Source organism: Oratosquilla oratoria, chromosome 6, assembly GCF_046742065.1.
Source record: "Oratosquilla oratoria isolate Oo_2021 chromosome 6, ASM4674206v1, whole genome shotgun sequence".
Classification (NCBI taxonomy): domain Eukaryota; kingdom Metazoa; phylum Arthropoda; class Malacostraca; order Stomatopoda; family Squillidae; genus Oratosquilla; species Oratosquilla oratoria.
In genome coordinates this window covers 46,637,702-46,657,487 of record NC_134782.1, presented here as the reverse complement: position 1 = coordinate 46,657,487, position 19,786 = coordinate 46,637,702, and the positions used below count along the sequence as shown (strand labels likewise).

Below are 19,786 nucleotides of genomic sequence, written 5' to 3'. Positions count from 1 at the left end.
CCGGCGTGTGACGGCAACGTGGGCCACAGCTGAACCTTGGAAGTCGGGTGAGTTTCTCTTCAAACCACTAGATCACATCTATTTCTAGTTCTATCTAATTCTCTCTAGGTCTTTAGTTCTTCTTAGTTTTTCCTCAACCTACTAGATCAGGGTTTTTTTCTAGTTCTTCCTAGTTCTTCCTAGTTCTCTAGTTCTTAGTTCTTCCTTAACCTACTAGATCACGTTTTCTTTCTAGTTCTTCCTAGTTCTTTCTAGTTCTTAGTTTTTCCTCAACCTACTAGATCACGTTTTCTTTCTAGTTCTTCCTAGTTCTTTCTAGTTCTTAGTTTTTCCTCAACCTACTAGATCTTCCCTGTTCTCTAATTCTTTTGCTCTCCTGTCTTTTTTCGATATCTGTTTTTTTCTCTTCACATTTTCTCGTATGTGATATATATGTTTAAGGTTATTTGTACTTATTGCATAATACATTGAATGAATAGATAATCAGGAATTGACAAATATTCCTTGTTTCGATTTTGAATTCTTTCAATTTCCGATTACATATCTGCTCAATTCTTATTTGCATGTAAGCTTGCATTTGATCGTGATGTAATATATATACTCTAAGTTTTATATTTTTTAATCAGCTTTTGCATTGTACTATTATCAGTGTACTACTGCTATTGAAATAAACCTTTTATTATTATTATTATTATCATTATTATTATTATTATTATTATTATTATTATTATTATTATTATTATTATTATTATCATTATTATCATTATTATTATTATTATCATTGTTATTATTATCATTAATATTTATCTCTTTTATGTGATATTTCCTTTTTTAGTTTGAAAAGTTTTGACACTATTTTGGGTCATCCCTCCCACCTTACCCTCCCTTCCCTCTCTCCCCTTCCCCTCTCCCCTCTTCCCCTCTCCCCCACCCCCTCTCCTCTCTCTCCTCTCCTCTTCATAGGTCACATGACCTTCCGTTTTCGTCTCTCTGATTCTTGTTTACTTAGTTGACCTTAATAATCGGAGAATCAGATCTCGATGTCTAACAAGTGTATTCCATCATGACTGCTCTGACTTTTTCAACCCCCCCCTCCTCCTCCCCTACACATCCCTCCCTTAAATCCCTCCACTTTATCCTTCCCTTCACTCCTCCCCTCCACTCCTCCCCTTTCTCTCTTCTCTTGCCTCACTCTCCAATATTCCTCTCTTTTCCCTCCTCTCCCCTCTTTTCGTCTTCAACTTCCTCCTCTCTCCCTTAATCAACACTCTCTACTCTCCCCTCCTTTGCTCCTCCCCCCCTTCCTTCCTCCCCTCCTCTCCTCCCCTCCTCTTTCCACCCATTCCTGTATCCATACATTTGATTAAATTCTGGCCATGAGCTTATCTCTCGCAATGTATTCTAGTAATCAGTTTAGGGTTTCATAATATTTAGTTGTCCACTGATATCCCTCCGTGCATCAATGGCTTGTATTTACTTCAACACTTCGATAACTACCAAGGTGTATGAAATGTTTATACATACACACACACGTACACACACACACACACACACACACACACACACACACACACACACACACACACACACACACACACACACACACACACACACACACACACACACACACACAGTTGGTAGACCGCTGGACTGGGAAGTACGATAGTGCTCGCAGTACCCAGTTCGAATCCTGCCCAGGGCCGAAATTATTTCGGTATCGCTGTGCTTCGGGTCGTTACTCTGACTCTCGTGGGCGGGGAGTTGGGTGTGTGTGTGTGTGTGTGTGTGTGTGTGTGTGTGTGTGTGAAAGGTCATAGCATTACCCATAGATCGGTCATACGAGCTCTGAGCTCTCTTCCGGGAGGGAAATAGCTGTCGATCACGAGTCCAACACGTGATCCAAAGACCAAGGTGAACACACACACACACACACACACACACACACACACACACACACACACACACACACACACACACACATGGAGAGTAATTATTTAGGATTTATTTTCCCGGTTCTTCCATACTCTTTATGTTGAACTTCCAATCTTCATGGTAATATATGTCCAAAAGAATCATTTTACATATATTGAAGAGATTTCTGAGGACGTAGATTCCTTAAAAACTAGAAACGCACTGAAGGTTCTCTTCGTTATCTAGAAATGGATAGTAGAGGATGTGCTGGACATCCGCCTGGCGCGGTGCAGTATGGGTAATCATTGACAAATGTCGTACTTGGGAGCGCGCGACAAACGCATGGCCGTTCTTGAACAAGCACATCTTACTGAAATCGAAACTTTGTTTCAACAAGCCCTGAAGATTTTCGTCACTGTATTAAGACACAAAGAACTTCAGATCAATAAAAATTTACTCCCGTGATGAGAAATGAAGCAGCCATTAAGTTTCAGTTTATGTTTTCAATAGAAAAATATCAATCGACACTTTCCGTTGGTGTGTCTGTTTAATTTTTTTGCGACGAGGAGTATATACATATACATTTTTTTTAATAATGCCATAAAGCATCACAGGTAATACTGACTGAGAATTTTCTGCTTCAGATATCTAATATATTTTACCTGTTTCACCCTTCGCTTTGGATTACAAAAACATCTTGTCGACATTGTAGAATGGAGAAGCTCTCTCGATATTTTCATGTATTTTACAGATGAAAACGAACAAACTGTAGAATCCCTGATAGTGTTTAAAATATATTTTACTGTCATAGATGTCTCAACAATGTCAAAATAGCCCCCCACAAGTACATATATATATATATATATATATATATATATATATATATATATATATATATATAGACGCAAAGAAAAATATATGCCACCAAATATGGAAGACTGGGCCTATATAGATTCGAAAGAAAATCAAACCAAACCCCCCCCCACCCCGAAAAAAATCATAATTTGCTGGGAATGCACCTTAGAACATACCACATTCCTCATGCTCTTGTGGTGGAAGGGACAAGAGCTCCGCCACTGAGTTCCCGTAGTGTCATAAAGTGCATGGATTGAATCGGCAACCGCGCCTAACGTCCTGGTCACACTGGAAGCCAAGGCCCCATTTGGACAGTCTGCCCACAGAGCCAATTGTCCAGTGGCAAGATGTCCGTGGCCAACAGATTTTCATTCTAATTTAATTTAATTTTATATATATTTTTATAACCTACTGAATGTTCTTCAACGTATGCAAAATGTAGACTTCTAAAATACTTAGAAATTTGAAAAGAAGACATATAAAGTAAAATACAAATCGTACAGAAATTGCACTCGCTAGACCTCCAACCTTTGTCAGAAAAAATAAAATGATATAGATAGATAAAATACATAAATAAGAAACAATTCTTGGAGACACAAATTTATAGAAAGTTCTGTGATGTCGAATTATGGAAGGATAATGGATTCCTGTATATATATATATATATATATGTATGTATATATAAATATATATATATATATATGGATATATACAGTATATATATATATTACTAATGACCCACTTTCGGAGAAAAATAGGCGAAAGTAAAAAGATCCGTATATCTCGATCACTAACTGTGATCCTCTTCAGCAGATGTGATTACAGAGTGGGGAAAAGCATGTATTTATACAAAAGTAGTGATCACAGTTAGTGTTCGAAATATACGGATCTTTTTCATTTCGCCTATTCTTCTCCGAAAGTGGGTCATTAGTATAATTTTACCGATGTGCTACAACATTACTTTGTTGTGATATATGTATATATATATATATATATATATATATATATATATATATATATGTATGTATATTTTTTGTAAGAACTTTTTATGAGACTTTGAGGACTTTCGTTGTGCTATATACCTTCAATTTTTTAACCTTCAGCACCGTGATGCTTATCATAGATTAACTTCAATGTAAAGAAACTAAGATTTTTCTTAACATGTAGCATCGAGGATTACACTGTTTTATTTATTTGAATCCAGCCCTTGTGGCAATCATTGCTTTTTTTTTTTACTTCATGTAATGTGTTGCTAAAGGAAAGATATATATTTTTTCAAAATTATATATTTTTTCATATTGTCCAGTTTTAAATGTCGTGTTCCGGGATGTCGGCTAATCTTTCGACTCTTCTTTTCTACATGTACCGCTGCCGTTTGTTACTCCACCGCCTCCGCCACCGCCACCGCCTCGATCCGGCCTCCTTCCTTCCTCTCCTTGCCGATCCTCCACTCCTTCCTCCATCGCGCCTCCTCCACATCCTGTCACGTGACCACCTCTACCTCGGAACCCTTTTTTGTCCCTGTGGCATCCCTATCTACCAACTATCTCCAACACGACCGTGTTCGCCTTTTCTTCGGCCATTACCCTCATCCTGCTGATAAATACATCATCCTATATACTCCTACTTCGTGTCACCACACAGCTGGTAAGTTTCAATACCTTTTCATTATTCATAAAAAAAAAAATCTTTAAGAAATTTTAGCATTATAGCCTCTCATGCAACGTTATTTATTCTTATATATATATATATATATATATATATATATATGTACATATATATATATGTCCATGTATATATATATATACATATATATATATATATATATATGTATATATATATATATGTGTGTGTGTGTGTGTGTGTGTGTGTATCATTATAACCTTTCATGCAACGTTATTTACTTTGAATATCTTTAAAAAAAAATTAGCAATGTAGCCTCTCAGGCACCGTTATTTTGAAGAGAGAGAGAGAGAAAAAAAAAGAAATTTTAGTATTGTAACCCTTCATGCAAAGTTATTTATTTTGAAAAGTATATTTTTTTAAACTACACTGTAACCCCTTATGCAGCGTTATTTTGAAAAAAAAAAAATCTAGCAGTGTAACGCCCTCATGTATCATTAATAGGTTACTTAAGGCGTTTATTCTGCACAATATCATCAATTCTATTTAGCTCGGGAAGGCAATGAGGACTGAGCAAGGGTTTTCTTTGGATAGAGTCAGCCCCTCAGCTGAATAAAAGTGTCTGTGAGTTGATGTGAAGGCAAATGAGGATGTTGATAGCGTTGGAACACTATTTCTTTAAAACTTCGACCGATAAGGTAATCTTCAGAAAGCTTTTTCGACCAATGATGTCATCTTCAGAAAGATTTTTTGACCTATTAGGTCATCTTCAGAAAGCTTTTTCGACCTATTAGGTCATCTTCAGAAAGCTTATATGACCTATTAGGTCATCTTCAGAAAGCTTTTTCAACTAATGAGGTCATCTTCAGAAAGCTTATATGACCTATTAGGTCATCTTCAGAAAGCTTTTTCAACTAATGAGGTCATCTTCAGAAAGATTTTTTGACTAATGAGGTCATCTTCCGAAAGCTTTTTCGACCAATGAGGTCATCTTCAGAAAGCTTTTTTGACCAATGAGGTCATCTTCAGAAAGATTTTTCAATTAATGAGGTCATCTTCAGAAAGCTTTTTAGACCATTAAGGTCATCTTCAGAAAGATTTTTCAATTAACGAGGTCATCTTCAGAAAGCTTTTTCGACCAATTAGGTCATCTTCAGAAAGCTTTTTCGACCAATGAAATCATCTTCAGAAAGCTTTTTCGACCAATGAGGTCATCTTCAGAAAGCTTTTTCGACCAATGAGGTCATCTTCAGAAAGCTTTTTCGACCAATGAGGTCATCTTCAGAAAGCTTTTTCGACCAATGAGGTCATCTTCAGAAAGTTTTTTCGACCAATGAGATCATCTTCAGAAAGCTTTTTCGACCAATGAGGTAATCTTCAGAAAGCTTTTTCAACTAATGAGGTCATCTTCAGAAAGCTTTTTCGACCTATTAGGTCATCTTCAGAAAGCTTTTTTGACCTATTAGGTCATCTTCAGAAAGCTTTTTCGACCGATAAGGTAATCTTCAGAAAGCTTTTTCGACCAATGAGGTCATCTTCAGAAAGCTTTTTCGACCAATGAGGTCATCTTCAGAAAGCTTTTTCGACCAATGAGGTCATCTTCAGAAAGCTTTTTCGACCAATGAAATCATCTTCAGAAAGCTTTTTCGACCAATGAGGTCATCTTCAGAAAGCTTTTTCGACCAATGAGGTCATCTTCAGAAAGCTTTTTCGACCAATGAGGTCATCTTCAGAAAGCTTTTTCGACCAATGAGGTCATCTTCAGAAAGCTTTTTCAATTAATGAGGTCATCTTCAGAAAGATTTTTCGACCAATGAGGTCATCTTCAGAAAGCTTTTTCGACCTATTAAGTCATCTTCAGAAAGCTTTTTCGACCAATGAGATCATCTTCAGAAAGCTTTTTCGACCATTAAGGTCATCTTCAGAAAGCTTTTTCGACCAATGAGATCATCTTCAGAAAGCTTTTTCGACCAATGAGGTCATCTTCAGAAAGCTTTTTCGACCAATGAGACCATTTTCAGAAAGCTGGTCGAAACGTTAAAGCGGTTTTCTGAAGACGACCTCATTGGTCGAAACAGCTTCCTGAAGATGATCTTATTGGTCGAGACGCTCAAGCAACTTTCTGAAGATGATCTCATTGGTCGAGAGGAAGCAACAAAGTGTCCCAACGTATCTACGCCGACTCTTTCTCTGTCCACGTCGTCAAAAGTGTCCGTCATTAGCCAGTAAGAAATCTAAAAGTTGCTCACGTTTTCTTGCGATTTCTTGTAATTATTCACTTGGTCTTTGCTGTTTATATAATGAAAAAGTCACCGTTGACTTCCTCCAACTCATTCATTCAACTTTCGTCAACACCGTATTTAGTTCTGATTTTAAAAATCAATATTTTAGGAGCACAGGACAAAAACGACGACAGAGAAACGCAAGAGCGGGAGGAATTTAGAAAAGAAAAACGATAAACGTAAAATTAATGGAAAAGAAAGAAGGAAAAATATGAAAAAGAAAATGAAAAGTCTTCGGAAAAGTAAGACAAAGGCAGAAATCAAATTAGAAAACGAACGTCGAAAGTAAGAGAATAAAATTTTGAAAAGTATAAAAAAAGAAAATTCATACATTTGATAAAAAAAAACTCATTAGATGATAATTACTCCGTGTGTGTATGATGTGTGTGTGTGTGTGTGTGCGTGTGTGTGTGTGTGCGTGTGTGTGTGTGTGTGTGTGTGTGTGCGTGTGTGTGTGTGTGTGTGTGTCCTTGTTTTTTATTTTATTAAATGAAATCATCAGCGCATCACATCATGATTAAGAGGGAATTTTTTCTTTTAAGAAATATTCTGGTAACATACATACATACATATACCAAAGGCTTTTTCCCCCTTACACGGGGAGTAGCCAAAAAAAAAAAAAAGAAAAATGCATAGAAATCACTCCCACCCATTTCATTTCCCATATATTCCACTCCCCTCCACCCTCCTCCTTCTCTCCTATCTTGGCACCTCCTGGATGACGGGTCATCCCAGCATCCTGTCCACTGCCCTGGTAACATAAATGAGCTTATCTACAATGAACTTCTGTCCCCACAGCTTTCAAAAGATCTATCTATGTATAATCTTTCCCAAGATGTTTTGCTTATTTCATACATTTTATATAATTGTTTTGTCGTTATAACTTCTACTACACAGCTTACGCATACTAAAGAATTTAATGACCAATATGTGACATACGAGAAATAAGGTCTCTTGGATATATATGTGCATGTATGTATATATATATATATATATATATATATATATATATATATATATATATATATATACATATATAAATATACATATATATATATATGTATATATATACATATATGAATATATATATATGCATATATATATATATATATATATATATATATATATGTGTGTGTGTGTGTGTGTGTGTGTGTGTGTGTGTGTGTGTGTGTGTGTGTTTGCAATATTATGATATTATGTTCATGTTCATGGAGACAGATTTATTCAACATATATGTATATATATATATATATATATATATATATATATATATATATATATATATAAACAGTTTAATGAACATTTATACTTTTATGTACTTATGACCATACATACTACAACATAGAGCATATGTTCCTTTTATTTTCATGGCAACCTTGGATCTGGAGATGTGCCAAGTAAGTACTGCTTGCAAATATAAAATAATAAATTCAAAATGTTATTTGTGTTGTCAAAATCCAATTGTTCTAACATGGTCAAATGTTTGCATGTACGTATGTGTGTGTGTGTGTGTGTGTGTGTGTGTGTGTGTGTGTGTGTGCTAGACTGTCACTTGAAAGAAAGACTCTTCACAGGTATTTTTCTGAGTAAATAGATATATTTGTAGCTTCGATTCCTGCATTCAGTTCTTCGTGTACTTCGTGTTTGTAAGTTATCAGTGATCCTAGACAACTAGTGTTCAGTCTATTCCACTCCATCACCCTCCTCCACCCACAAGGTGGAGAACCACATTCCACTTAAACTTCCTACACTCCACCGGAAGTCGACTTTCCAGTCTTACAACACGCTGTGATCAAAGAATGACGTTTGTGTTTTCCTCGTAAGTTTTTTGTTTCATTACCGTCAACTTTTCGCTGGCCGAGCGGGTTAGAGCGTCGTTATTTGCGGCGGAGGTCGAATACTGCCGCCAGCGAGTTGGACCAAGGGAATAATTCATCAAATTCCATGCTACAACGTCCTCTATTAAGGGACACCGTTTTGATCCCCATAACGTAGGTAAACAAGAATATGACGAGACATCTTGCCAATCAGAAGCCCTTCCGACATTTACTCGTGATAAGGTTAAGCGTTGAAAGGAAACAAGAAATCCTTTGTCTTAATCCTGACTCAGTAATCGAGCCGTTAATCAGATTATTTTCCGGTCAGAGTGTAGATGCCATGTGACCATTCTGTCAGTAATAGCCATTTTTAATCAGATTATTTTCTTTTGGGTTGATTCAGTCTAAATATCTTACAATATATTACAGTGATATTGTCGTTCTATTGTTTCAAATAAAGAAAAATAACACTTTTTTTTTGCAGATTGTCATACTTTTTTTTTAATCGCAACTTATTTCATGAAGGACGTGTATTATTATACTAAATAGAAATATATATATATATATATATATATATGAGGAGGAATAGGCGGGGGGGTGGGGGGTGGGGTAGTATGTGTGAGTAAATTTTGACGCAGCCCGAAGGGATTTCTCCCCGTCCTCTCCTTATATGCAAAGGGGGACGGAGAGGGGGGGTCGCCGATTAAATGAAGCGGCCTTGCTGTGGATGTACTGTGTCTTGCGACACTGCTTCTGACCCAGGGCGGTGGGCAGGGTTCAGGGATGACCCGTCATCCAGGAGGTGCTCAGATGAGAGGAAGGGTGGGAGGGGTGTGGAGTGTATTTAGGGATGAAATGGGTGGGAGTGTTTTTATGCCTTTCCTTTTGTGGCTACCTCCCTTGGAAGGGGGAAAAAGCCTTGGTATATGTATGTATGTATATATATATATATATATATATATATATATATATATATATATGTATATATATATGTATATATATATATATATATATATATATATATATATATAGCATGTATGTTACATCACAATAAGATCCAATTAAGCTAAGTATTTGAACACTGAATTAACAACCCTTAGGCCTATCTACAACCATTACAGTTAAACATGCACTAGATAAATATCGGGGTTCAAAGTAAGCTTCCATGAATTCACATAAGAGAAAGTATTAAAAATTTGTGCCCTGGCGACATTAAAATGCGTCATAAAGCCTTCACTTCTCATAGTTTCTCTTTGTGATGATCTCCCGTGAGTTATTTCAAGTGAGCTTAGGGAATATCTTTTTTATAGAAAAGTTAACTGGAAATAACGACGAGACATTTACGTTTAGTCAATGGCTTCATTCAGGTAATGGGGAAACTCACAAAGAGAAGGGATCTCTCTCTGTCGAGGAAATATTTAATTCTTTAAATTGTTCTTCGACTGAATATAATTGCCTGACTTCAGTCTGACAAATGATAAGTATAAGACATCATCTGACCAAAGAGATCTCGATTTTTAAGTCACGTTTATCTCGATGCGATTGTCGCCCGACGATGATCGTTCACGGCACAACGATGATCGTTAAACGATTGTCTAAAGCACTCATTCTTCGTTTCTGAATGATGGGGATGTTTTGCTTCGAGGTGCATAGTGGGAGGAGGTTTTAAACGAACCTACCAACGCGTTTACCCAAATGTTCTATGATTTCCAATAAAGATTTATTTTTTTTTTTTTTTTTTTTTTTTTTGCGGGTTGTCATACATTTTTTTTTCAATCGCAACTTATTCTATGAAGGACGTGTACTATTGTACAAAATAGAAAATTATATATATATATATATATATATATATATATATATATATAGTATGTTACATAGCACAATAAGATCCAATTAAGCTAAGTATTTGAAAATTGTGATGCCAGGTAGGCTGTACGTCATTCACCGTTGACTGTGGCAGGAAGTTAATAGTATAATCAATTAATCGCACCGAGTACCTTTACACCAGTAATGCGCCTTTGAAGATTCTCTTCTGCCAATCGTCTCCGCACTTCAAATATTCATCTCTGAATCAACTTCACTTCACCAGTTAAAAACGATGACGCTCTTAGACCCACCCCTTCACACGAAGCAGGCGATGGCCGCCATTAAGAGCTGGAACTCGTTGTCTCTCATAGTGTTCAATGAAGCCCTTCACACTGCTTCCTTCCCCAACAGTCCCCAAAGCGAATAATAGTGCAAAGGGGACGGCTTTAGCTGCAGTTACTCAGCACCTCCTGGAGTAGACTCCTTACATTTCTCTTCTGTGTATCTGTTACAGTAAGAACACGTAGTACCTAGGGATTACGCGTAATCCCTGAATGTTTCAGTGAATACGCGTAATCCCCGTTTCACTAACCTAACCTAACCTAACCTAACCTAACCTAAGGTTAGGTTAGGTTAGTGAAACGGGGATTACGCGTATTCACTGAAACATTCAGGGATTACGCGTAATCCCTAGGTACGTGTTCTTACTGTAACATATCCATGTAGCTCAGCTAGACGATTGCGCATAGCTGAAACTCTCCACAAACAAAAGTACGTCTCGATTAACCCTCATTAATGTCGCAGTCCCCGAATATGTTCCAATCTGACCAATAACAGACTATTTCATTCGCTTAGGATAGGGATGGGCAACCTTTGGCACGCGTGCAAAACCTTTCACACTGTAGTGTTTCTTCCCGGCACGCGAAATCCAGAGCTCACCTTAAAACAAAAAACTAAAAAAATCTCTAACTTCTTTTGTATGAGCATTGGCAACCGCATGCTGCGATGGTGGGGGGGGGGCGGATTGGGGCCCTCATAGGAGTTATAGGAGGAGTGCCTATACTCGTACGTACCCCTATAATTTCCCTCCCCCCCCACCCCTCCCCCCGGCATAGGACGACAACCTGTACCGTACACACCCTTACTGCACTGCACTTCATTGCATCATCACAGTCCATCTGGTCAAACAGACCCCAGTAATCCGTCAGATTAGATTCACCTCTATTCTTTATTCATACTGTCCGCAGGGCTTGCTCAAGCGTTGATGTGCCCTGCAGCTAGGGACAAGATTATCCTGCTTAGAAAAGGAAAGAATCTGTCGTTATAACGGTGACACCGTTACCGGATCTGCGTGGGAAACGGAGGCATTCTGTAGAATGCCTGGTTACTCTTTAAAGTGCCGAGCATATTTACACACACACACACACACACACACACACACACACACACACACACACACACACACACACACGTATATATATATATATATATATATATATATATATATATATATATATATATATATATATATATATATATGAGTGGAAGGACGGTGAGCTAAACACAGACAACAGTTGGAGTTTTATTCACTGACGTTTCGTCCTTACAAGGACATTCTCATAGTACATACAATCTCAGAAAATTAACAGGTTATAGTTATCCTTGCCGTGTTCCTCTCCCTCCATACCCTCATCCGTTCTCAATACTTCTTAGGTGACTCCGATCATGCCGCTTCTCCCTCCGTTCTCAATCGTCCCCTTGACCTCCTTGATAATTAGAGTGCTTGCTGCTCCTGCTAATTATATATATATATATATATGTATATGTATATGTATATATGTATATATATATGTGTGTGTGTGTGTATGTTTGTGTATGTGTATGTATGTACATATATAAATGGTCCGCCTGATCGTGAGGTTTCTGAATACTGTGAATGTGTGTGTGTATGTGTGTGTGTGTGTGTGTGTGTCTGTATGTGTGTGTTCATTTGTGTACAGTAAGTGCGCTCGCGCACTGTCAAAGCCCGCGCGCAATGTTCTTCATCTTTGTTTCTCTGATACACTTGATATTGTGTGTTTGTGTTAAATATATATGCGCATATTAATGGCATATTATCTTTGTGAATCTTCTCGCACATTTCGTAAACGTATATGTTTTTTCTTCACATTGCTCCAGGTGGACTCACGCGTAAGTATCGAACAATTCCTCTTTATTGCACTTGATGCCCATTTCCCCTGATTCTTTGAACACCACATCAGTGGATAAAACGGTCTTACAATAGATAAATAAATAAATGAATAAATAAACAAATAAATGAAAAAATGAATAAATTAGTAAATAATACAAAAAAATAAATTATTAAACAAATAATTACACAAACAGATAAGTAAGCAAATAGACAGATAGATGAATGATTGAATACAAAAATAGATGAATAGATAGATAAGTGAATGGATAGATGAATAATGGAATAGATAACAAATAGATAAAATGATAAATGAATAAATCAATAAATAAATACATAAGTAAATAGATAGATGAATAAATAAATAAATAAATAAATGGACAAACTAAATGGTCGACGGCATTATGTTATGGCCTCCAAAACCAAATTTCACATACATAAATTCACATATATGGACGAATACTTAACACGCCCTAATTGAACCAGTTGTACAGTTCTATCATAATTTCTGTTACCCATTTTCAATTTAATCCTTTACACTTAAGAAACTCCTCTAAGATGAATAAAATCGTGTCGCCAGCCAGAAGAAAAACATTAAAGGTCTATAACTCGTTGTAAAGTTTAATAAAATTTTAACTATGGAATCCTCATCAGAATGTTATATACACGTTGGTAAGTATGGTGTACTTTGTTATAGGAACATTTCTTAGTATTATAATTTCGTTATTACAAAATTATCTTGATTCTAGAAGTTTGATTTACAATGTTAAGTTGGTAAGACTTTTTTTAAATGTAAATTTTGTGACATATCGTGTATAATGCTTTCAGCATACCCTCATCACGCTTATGTAGTTCTAGACTAAATAATTTGTGTACAGCATGTTAACAACAATTTAGACGCTGTACACCACCTGTGCTCTTCTAGTTTCTAAATAGTAAGACCCAAGGTCATAAGAACATAAGAATAAAATAGACTGCAAGAGACCATAAAGCCTACCCTAGGTAGTTCCATGTCCCTTACCACATACCATTCCTATCTATAAAGTTATCTGATCTTCTAAAACAACCAATTATTTCAAGGCTCACTACATGGTTACTAAGTTTATTCCGTTCGTTAACTACACCGTTGGTAAACCAGTTTTTGCCTATTTCCCCCCCAACTCTAAATCTGCTGTGTTGTCTTGATATGATGACCTTGTCCACACCACCCTTGTTTCAGCCCTTGACCCTGGTCATGCACTCGATGTCCAGAAGTTGTTTTCATTGCTGCATTCTTTGGTAAAACAGGGCTGCCAACATTCCCGGAGAATTGTCATTTGTTATTGTTGTACCTTCCGCGAGCGACAGTTTTCCAAAGCCATACAATCGTGCAAGACCTCGATATCCTTTTTCTTTCCACGTAACACGTGTCTTCCATTGCCATTGTTAAACTCACTCACACAAGACAATACGCTGTCGCTGGCGTCATTTTGAAAAAACAAAAGAATGACAATAGAAGGAACATTCTAATGGAAGCTACTGCATAAGCATATCTAGGGCAACGCGTTGTTGTAAGTATCCGCTGTTTTTATTATTGGATTCATACAATTCAACTTTTTGTTCTTAACAAGAGGAACGAAAGTTAAGAAATGTCCTGAGGGTGATCATGAATTGAATCTGGACCCTCTTTATTGATTGGCCAGTTGAGGAAATACGTTTCAGCTCAGAACTATGTATAAGAAATCACGTAAAGAATTAAAAGAGAATTTTTTTACTTTTGTTATTGATGTACGAGTATGGTTGCTTGGCTTGACGAAGGATACAATTTGCACGATTTCCGGCAGAAGTGAATATTTTAAGATTTTCAAACGTTTGAAGGGAACAGAATCGTTTGTAAACAATGAATAGTACTAAAACAAATATAGTTAAAATACTTTTTTTTAACATTACACTTAGAAAGATATACGAATGGGATATTTTCCATTTTACGGCATTCTGTTGATTTCAACAACTTAAGAGAGTTAAGACATGAATATTAATCTGAAACCTAACCTGACCTAACCTAATCTAACTTGACCTAGCCTAACCTGACCTAACCTAACCTAACTTAACCTAACCTAGCCTAACCTAATCTAACCTGACCTAACCTGACCTAACCTGACCTAACCTAACTTAACCTAACCTGACCTAACTTGAACTAACTTGACCTAATCAGACCTAACATAACCTAACCTAACCAGACCTAACCTAACCTAACCTAACCTGACTCGACCTGACCTAACCTGACCTAACCTGACCTAACCTAACCTAACCTAACCTGACCTAAAAATTCTGCATGCCGTAAAATTGAAAAAAAAAAAAAAACCACGAATGACCACCGCTACAGATTCCGCGATCGGCCAGAGACTATGAGTATGGAAGGAATAGTCTTCCCACAGAAAATCGACAAAGCACTGCCCTACATAGTCCCAATCGGCAGCACAGAAATGCCAAAGATACTGTATCTACGTAAAAATGTTATCACACTGGGCTTCCACGGGCTCATCACACTGGGCTTCAACGGGCTTCACCAGCTTCGACAATTGAAGGTTCGTTTGAGTAAAAACGACTTCGGTGACAATATCTTATTTTTCAAATCCCCAAATATCAAATCCCCAAATATCAAATTATCTTTCCTCAGATGAGAGGGAGGGTGGGAGGGGTGTGGAGTGTATTTAGGGATGAAATGGGTGGGAGTGTTTTTATGCCTTTCCCTTTTTGGCTACCTCCCTTGTAAGGGGGAAAGAGCCTTGGTATATGTATGTATGTATGATATACCAAAACTGAATGACGAACTTAGAAATTGTAAACCTGAACGAATGTTAGAGATACTCTTGAAAAGTTCTTAGAGAAGTCTAGATTTATGTAAGCGAGGTCATATTCTAGTTAATCAAATGGAGGTTGGAGGTAGGATGTCGGAGGTAAAATAACCCAATATGATAACCCCGGGGAGGGTTAATCTTAGAGGTAATGGTAGAGCGACAGATGGGGCAGTAAAGAGGTTGGGATTAGAAGCAAATATCAAGAATGTTTATCCGTGACCGAAACCACAACCTGTTCTCGGAGGCGAATATTAAAAAAGGAAAATAAGCGTCCAGGAACAGAACTGTAACCATGTCCACAAGTATCAGAAAACCCATATCCAGTCCCTCTCTAATTGATTCCCACGGACAAAGACCCCCTTACCCCACCCCAACACCCCTCCCGTCAGTTAGCGTCATTTATGAATCGATTCTGTAACGTCAGGAATAAGATTTTCTGTGTTCATTACGAGTCTCGTTTTTATGTCAGGGCATACGCTAAAGTTCTTCTTAAAACAACCTACTCATTCATGGGTACGTGCGCGCGCACGCACACACACACATACACACACACACACACACACACACACACACACACGTACGTACGTCGGATTCACGACGATGATTGGAACTCCGGAAAAGAAGGGCAATTTTCGTGGATCTTAACGACGAGGGAGTACCTTTGTTGTATCAGTACGGAAGGGGAAAGCTTGTGGTGTAGTGGGAAGGTGAAGAAAAGGAGAAAGGGGGGATTGCTGAGGGAAATGGAAGGAAATGAGGAAGGAGACGAACGGGCTCCCCCGGACGTCAGAAGAAATGTCAACAAAAGGGCTGCAGACGATGCAGGTGAAGTCGAAAATATCAGTAAAAGCATTAAATTTAGAAATACGAAAAAGATGTCATAGAAAAATGTAAAGATTAACCAAAACTATTTTACAGATTTGTAAACAACAAACTGAAAAACAAACAAGAATTAGAGAAAGTACGACAAGTTGAATACACAAAGGAAATAGAAATGGCAGAAATTATGAACAAGCATTTTAAATCGGTGTTTACGAGGGAGAACATACAACTTAGAGATATCGAGTGGGAGGAGAAAGTCCCCCCTATGAAAGAGATAGAAGTAACAAGGAATGAAATAATGAATCACTTGAGTAATCTCGATGTCAGAAAATCGCATGGACCAGATGAAATGGCAAACTGGATTTTGAGAGAATGCAGGAATGAACAGACAAAATACATAGTCTAATAAGCAGTTCATTGAAAGAAGGAAAAGTTCTAGAAGATTGGAAAAGAGCAAATGTAGTACCAATATATAAAGGGGGAAACAAAGTAGACCCTACTAACTATAGATCGGTCTCTCCTACAAGTACGATAGCTAAAGTTTGTGAAAGAATGATCAAAATTAGATGGGTAAGGCATTTGGAAAAAAATCAACGTACTAAATCCAAGGCAATTTGGATTTAGACAAGTACGATCATGCGTCACAAACTTTGTGTTTCTATTTAAGACTAATAGATGTAATACAAGAGATGGATGGGCTGATTGTGCATTTCTAGACCTGAAAAAAGCTTTTGATAAGGTGCCACACAAGAAATTGCTAAAGAAATTAGAAACTGCAGGAGGAATACAGGACAAACTGCTGAAGTGGATGGAAGACTTCTTGCATGAAAGAAAAATGAGAGTGGTGATAAGAGACAAAAACACTAATTGGGATGAAGTGATTAGTGGAGTTCCACAAGAAACAGTTCTGGCCCCAATAATGTTTACTATATATATTAATGATATGGATAGAGGAATTGAAATTTATATGAGCTTCTTTGCGGACGATGCAAAATTGTTGAAAAAAGTGAATACTGTAGAAGATTGTGAGTCACTACAGAGTGATCTCAATAAAGTATGGGAATGGAGTAGGAAGTGGGAGATGGAATTTGGAAGAAGCAAAAAGAGAATAGCGAGATCATATAAATTGGGAGAGGAAGAAATTGAAAAAGAAAATGAGAAGGACCTGGGAATCATTATTATGAATAATATGTCCCCTGTGAAACATATAAACAAGATTTTTGGCAAAACTTATAATTTGATAAGAACAATCAAAGTGGCATTTACATACCTGGGCGAAGAAATGGTGAATAAAATACTAGTCACTTTGATAAGACCAAGATTGGAGTATGCAGCGACGACGCGGTCACCAAGTACAAAAAATGTATAACAAAACTTGTAAGAATACAAAGAGCAATTACGAAATTGGCACCAACACTCTCAGAACTATCATATGAAGAGAGACTAGCAAAACTTGAGCTACAGACATTAGAGCAAAGAAGAGAGAGAGGAGACTTGACAACTATTTATAGAATCATGAAAGGCATAGAAACTATTGATAGAGAGGATCTAATAAAATGGGATAGTAGAGATACAAGAGGACATGGAATGAAAATCAAGAAAGACAGTTATAGAAGAGACCTGAAAAAGAACAGCTTTCCACACAGGGTAATAGACGTTTGGAACAAGTTAGATGAGAATGTGGTGTGTGCAAAAACGATACACGAATTTAAAAACAGTCTAGATAAAACGAGATATGAAGACGGGACACCACGAGCATAGCTCCCCTTCCCGAAAAATACAACTAGGTAAATATACAGTGGTTAGAGTTCCCGGCTGACACTACGGCGGTCCGGGTTCGAATCCTGCCCAGGGCTGAAATAATTTCAGTATCGCTGCGCTGCGAAGTGTTACTACAACTCTCGTGGGCGGGGAGTTGGGTGTATGTGTGCGTGTAACGTCACAGCATTACCCATAGATCAGTTATATATGAGCTCTGAGCTCTCTTTCGGGAGGGAAAAATAGCTGTCGATCACGAGTCCAACATGCGATCCAAGACCATAGTGAATCACACATGCACACACACACACACACACACACACACACACACACACACACACACACACACACACACACACACACACACACACACACACACACACTCACACACACACACACACACATACACACACACACATACACACACACACACACACACACACACACACACACACACACACACACACACACACACACACACACACACACACACACACACACACACACGCCCTTCTTTCCGTACCTTGCATGGGAAGAAGGGGGTAGCAAACCCTTTACGGGAATGCACCATATCTTAGAATACATGATTATATAATATAGCTAGCAAGTCTCTATCCCGTTGTTTACAAAACACATTGCAGGCTACTCCCCATCTGTAATTATCCTCTGATACCGCTCGACCCTCGCAAAGTGGAAGTCTCCCAACCCACAGCGCTGTTTTAAAAAAAAAAAAAAAAAAAAAAAAAAAAAAAAATCCCACTCACAAAACATCGTTCATATTCAGTTGTTCATGCTCAATATCTCTGGTAATGAATTGGAAAGAGCGTTACATGTATATTTAGATTTATGGAAAATATGGCACAAATAATACACGCAACTATTATCTTCTATCTTTTCTCAAAACTTTTTGGAAAGAATGTATAACCAAAATGCGATTTACCCTTTTTGGTAATTGTTCAAAAAAAAAAATTCGATATAATTTTTGATTGGGTTTGTGGTGTTCTGTGTCATGAAGCGTATTTAAATCCACTCATCTATATTGTCTACAAAGGTTTTAATTCCCCTTTAAAGGGGACAGGGATGGACAAGTCAGTCCACTTTATTTTTTCCCCGTTCTCTTTGTGTGTATTCACCTTGGTCTTTTGGATCACGTGTTGGACTCGTGATCGACAGCTATTTCCCTCCCGGAAGAGAGCTCAGAGCTCGTATGACCGATCTATGGGTAATGCTATGACCTTTCACACACACACACACACACACACACACACACACACACACACACACACACACACACACACACAACTCCCCGCCCACGAGAGTCAGAGTAACGACCCGAAGCGCAGCGATACCGAAATAATTTCGGCCCTGGGCAGGATTCGAACCATGTACTGCGAGCACCACCGTACTTCCCGGTCCAGCGCTCTACCAACCGCGCCACCGAGTCGTGTGTGTGTGTGTGTGTGTGTGTGTGTGTGTGTGAGAGAGAGAGATAGAGAGAAAGAGAGAGAGAGAGAGAGAGATGGAGAAAGAAAGAGGGATCAAGAATCCGAAGCACCCATACTCCACCCTATTAAGTCGTCTTTTGCAATTTACAAAGAAACACGTTTGTGGTATTCTTGTCCCCAACCACCGCACACGGCGCTTCTACTAATACCCAAAGCAAGAAAAATTCCAAGGTTAAAATGTGTTCTTATGGGTACCATGGGCTTTCAGAGAGGTTCCAGAAATTCCTGTCAACTTCCAGTTCCTGGAAACTCCTTACTTCGTGTAGTTGAACAAGCTCTCCTGCGCTGTTCAAGTAGAGTAAGACAGACAGGCTATAAGAGCCATTAATACCAGCCTGGAGGAAGTTAAACGTGTGATTATACTCATAAGCTTATAATC

The 19,786-nt window shown here is 37.8% G+C and overlaps 1 protein-coding gene across 1 annotated transcript in view; it reads left to right on the top strand.

The window, feature by feature from the left end:
- LOC143026008 (uncharacterized) overlaps nucleotides 1-2,220 on the top strand; it is a 71,818-nt gene extending 69,598 nt beyond the window's left edge. The window contains exons 3-4 of the mRNA XM_076185996.1: nucleotides 30-47; nucleotides 2,158-2,220. Of these exons, the coding sequence (XP_076042111.1) occupies nucleotides 30-47; nucleotides 2,158-2,220 (81 nt within the window). The remainder of the gene's footprint in view (nucleotides 1-29; nucleotides 48-2,157) is intronic.
- Nucleotides 2,221-19,786: the final 17,566 nt, after the last annotated feature.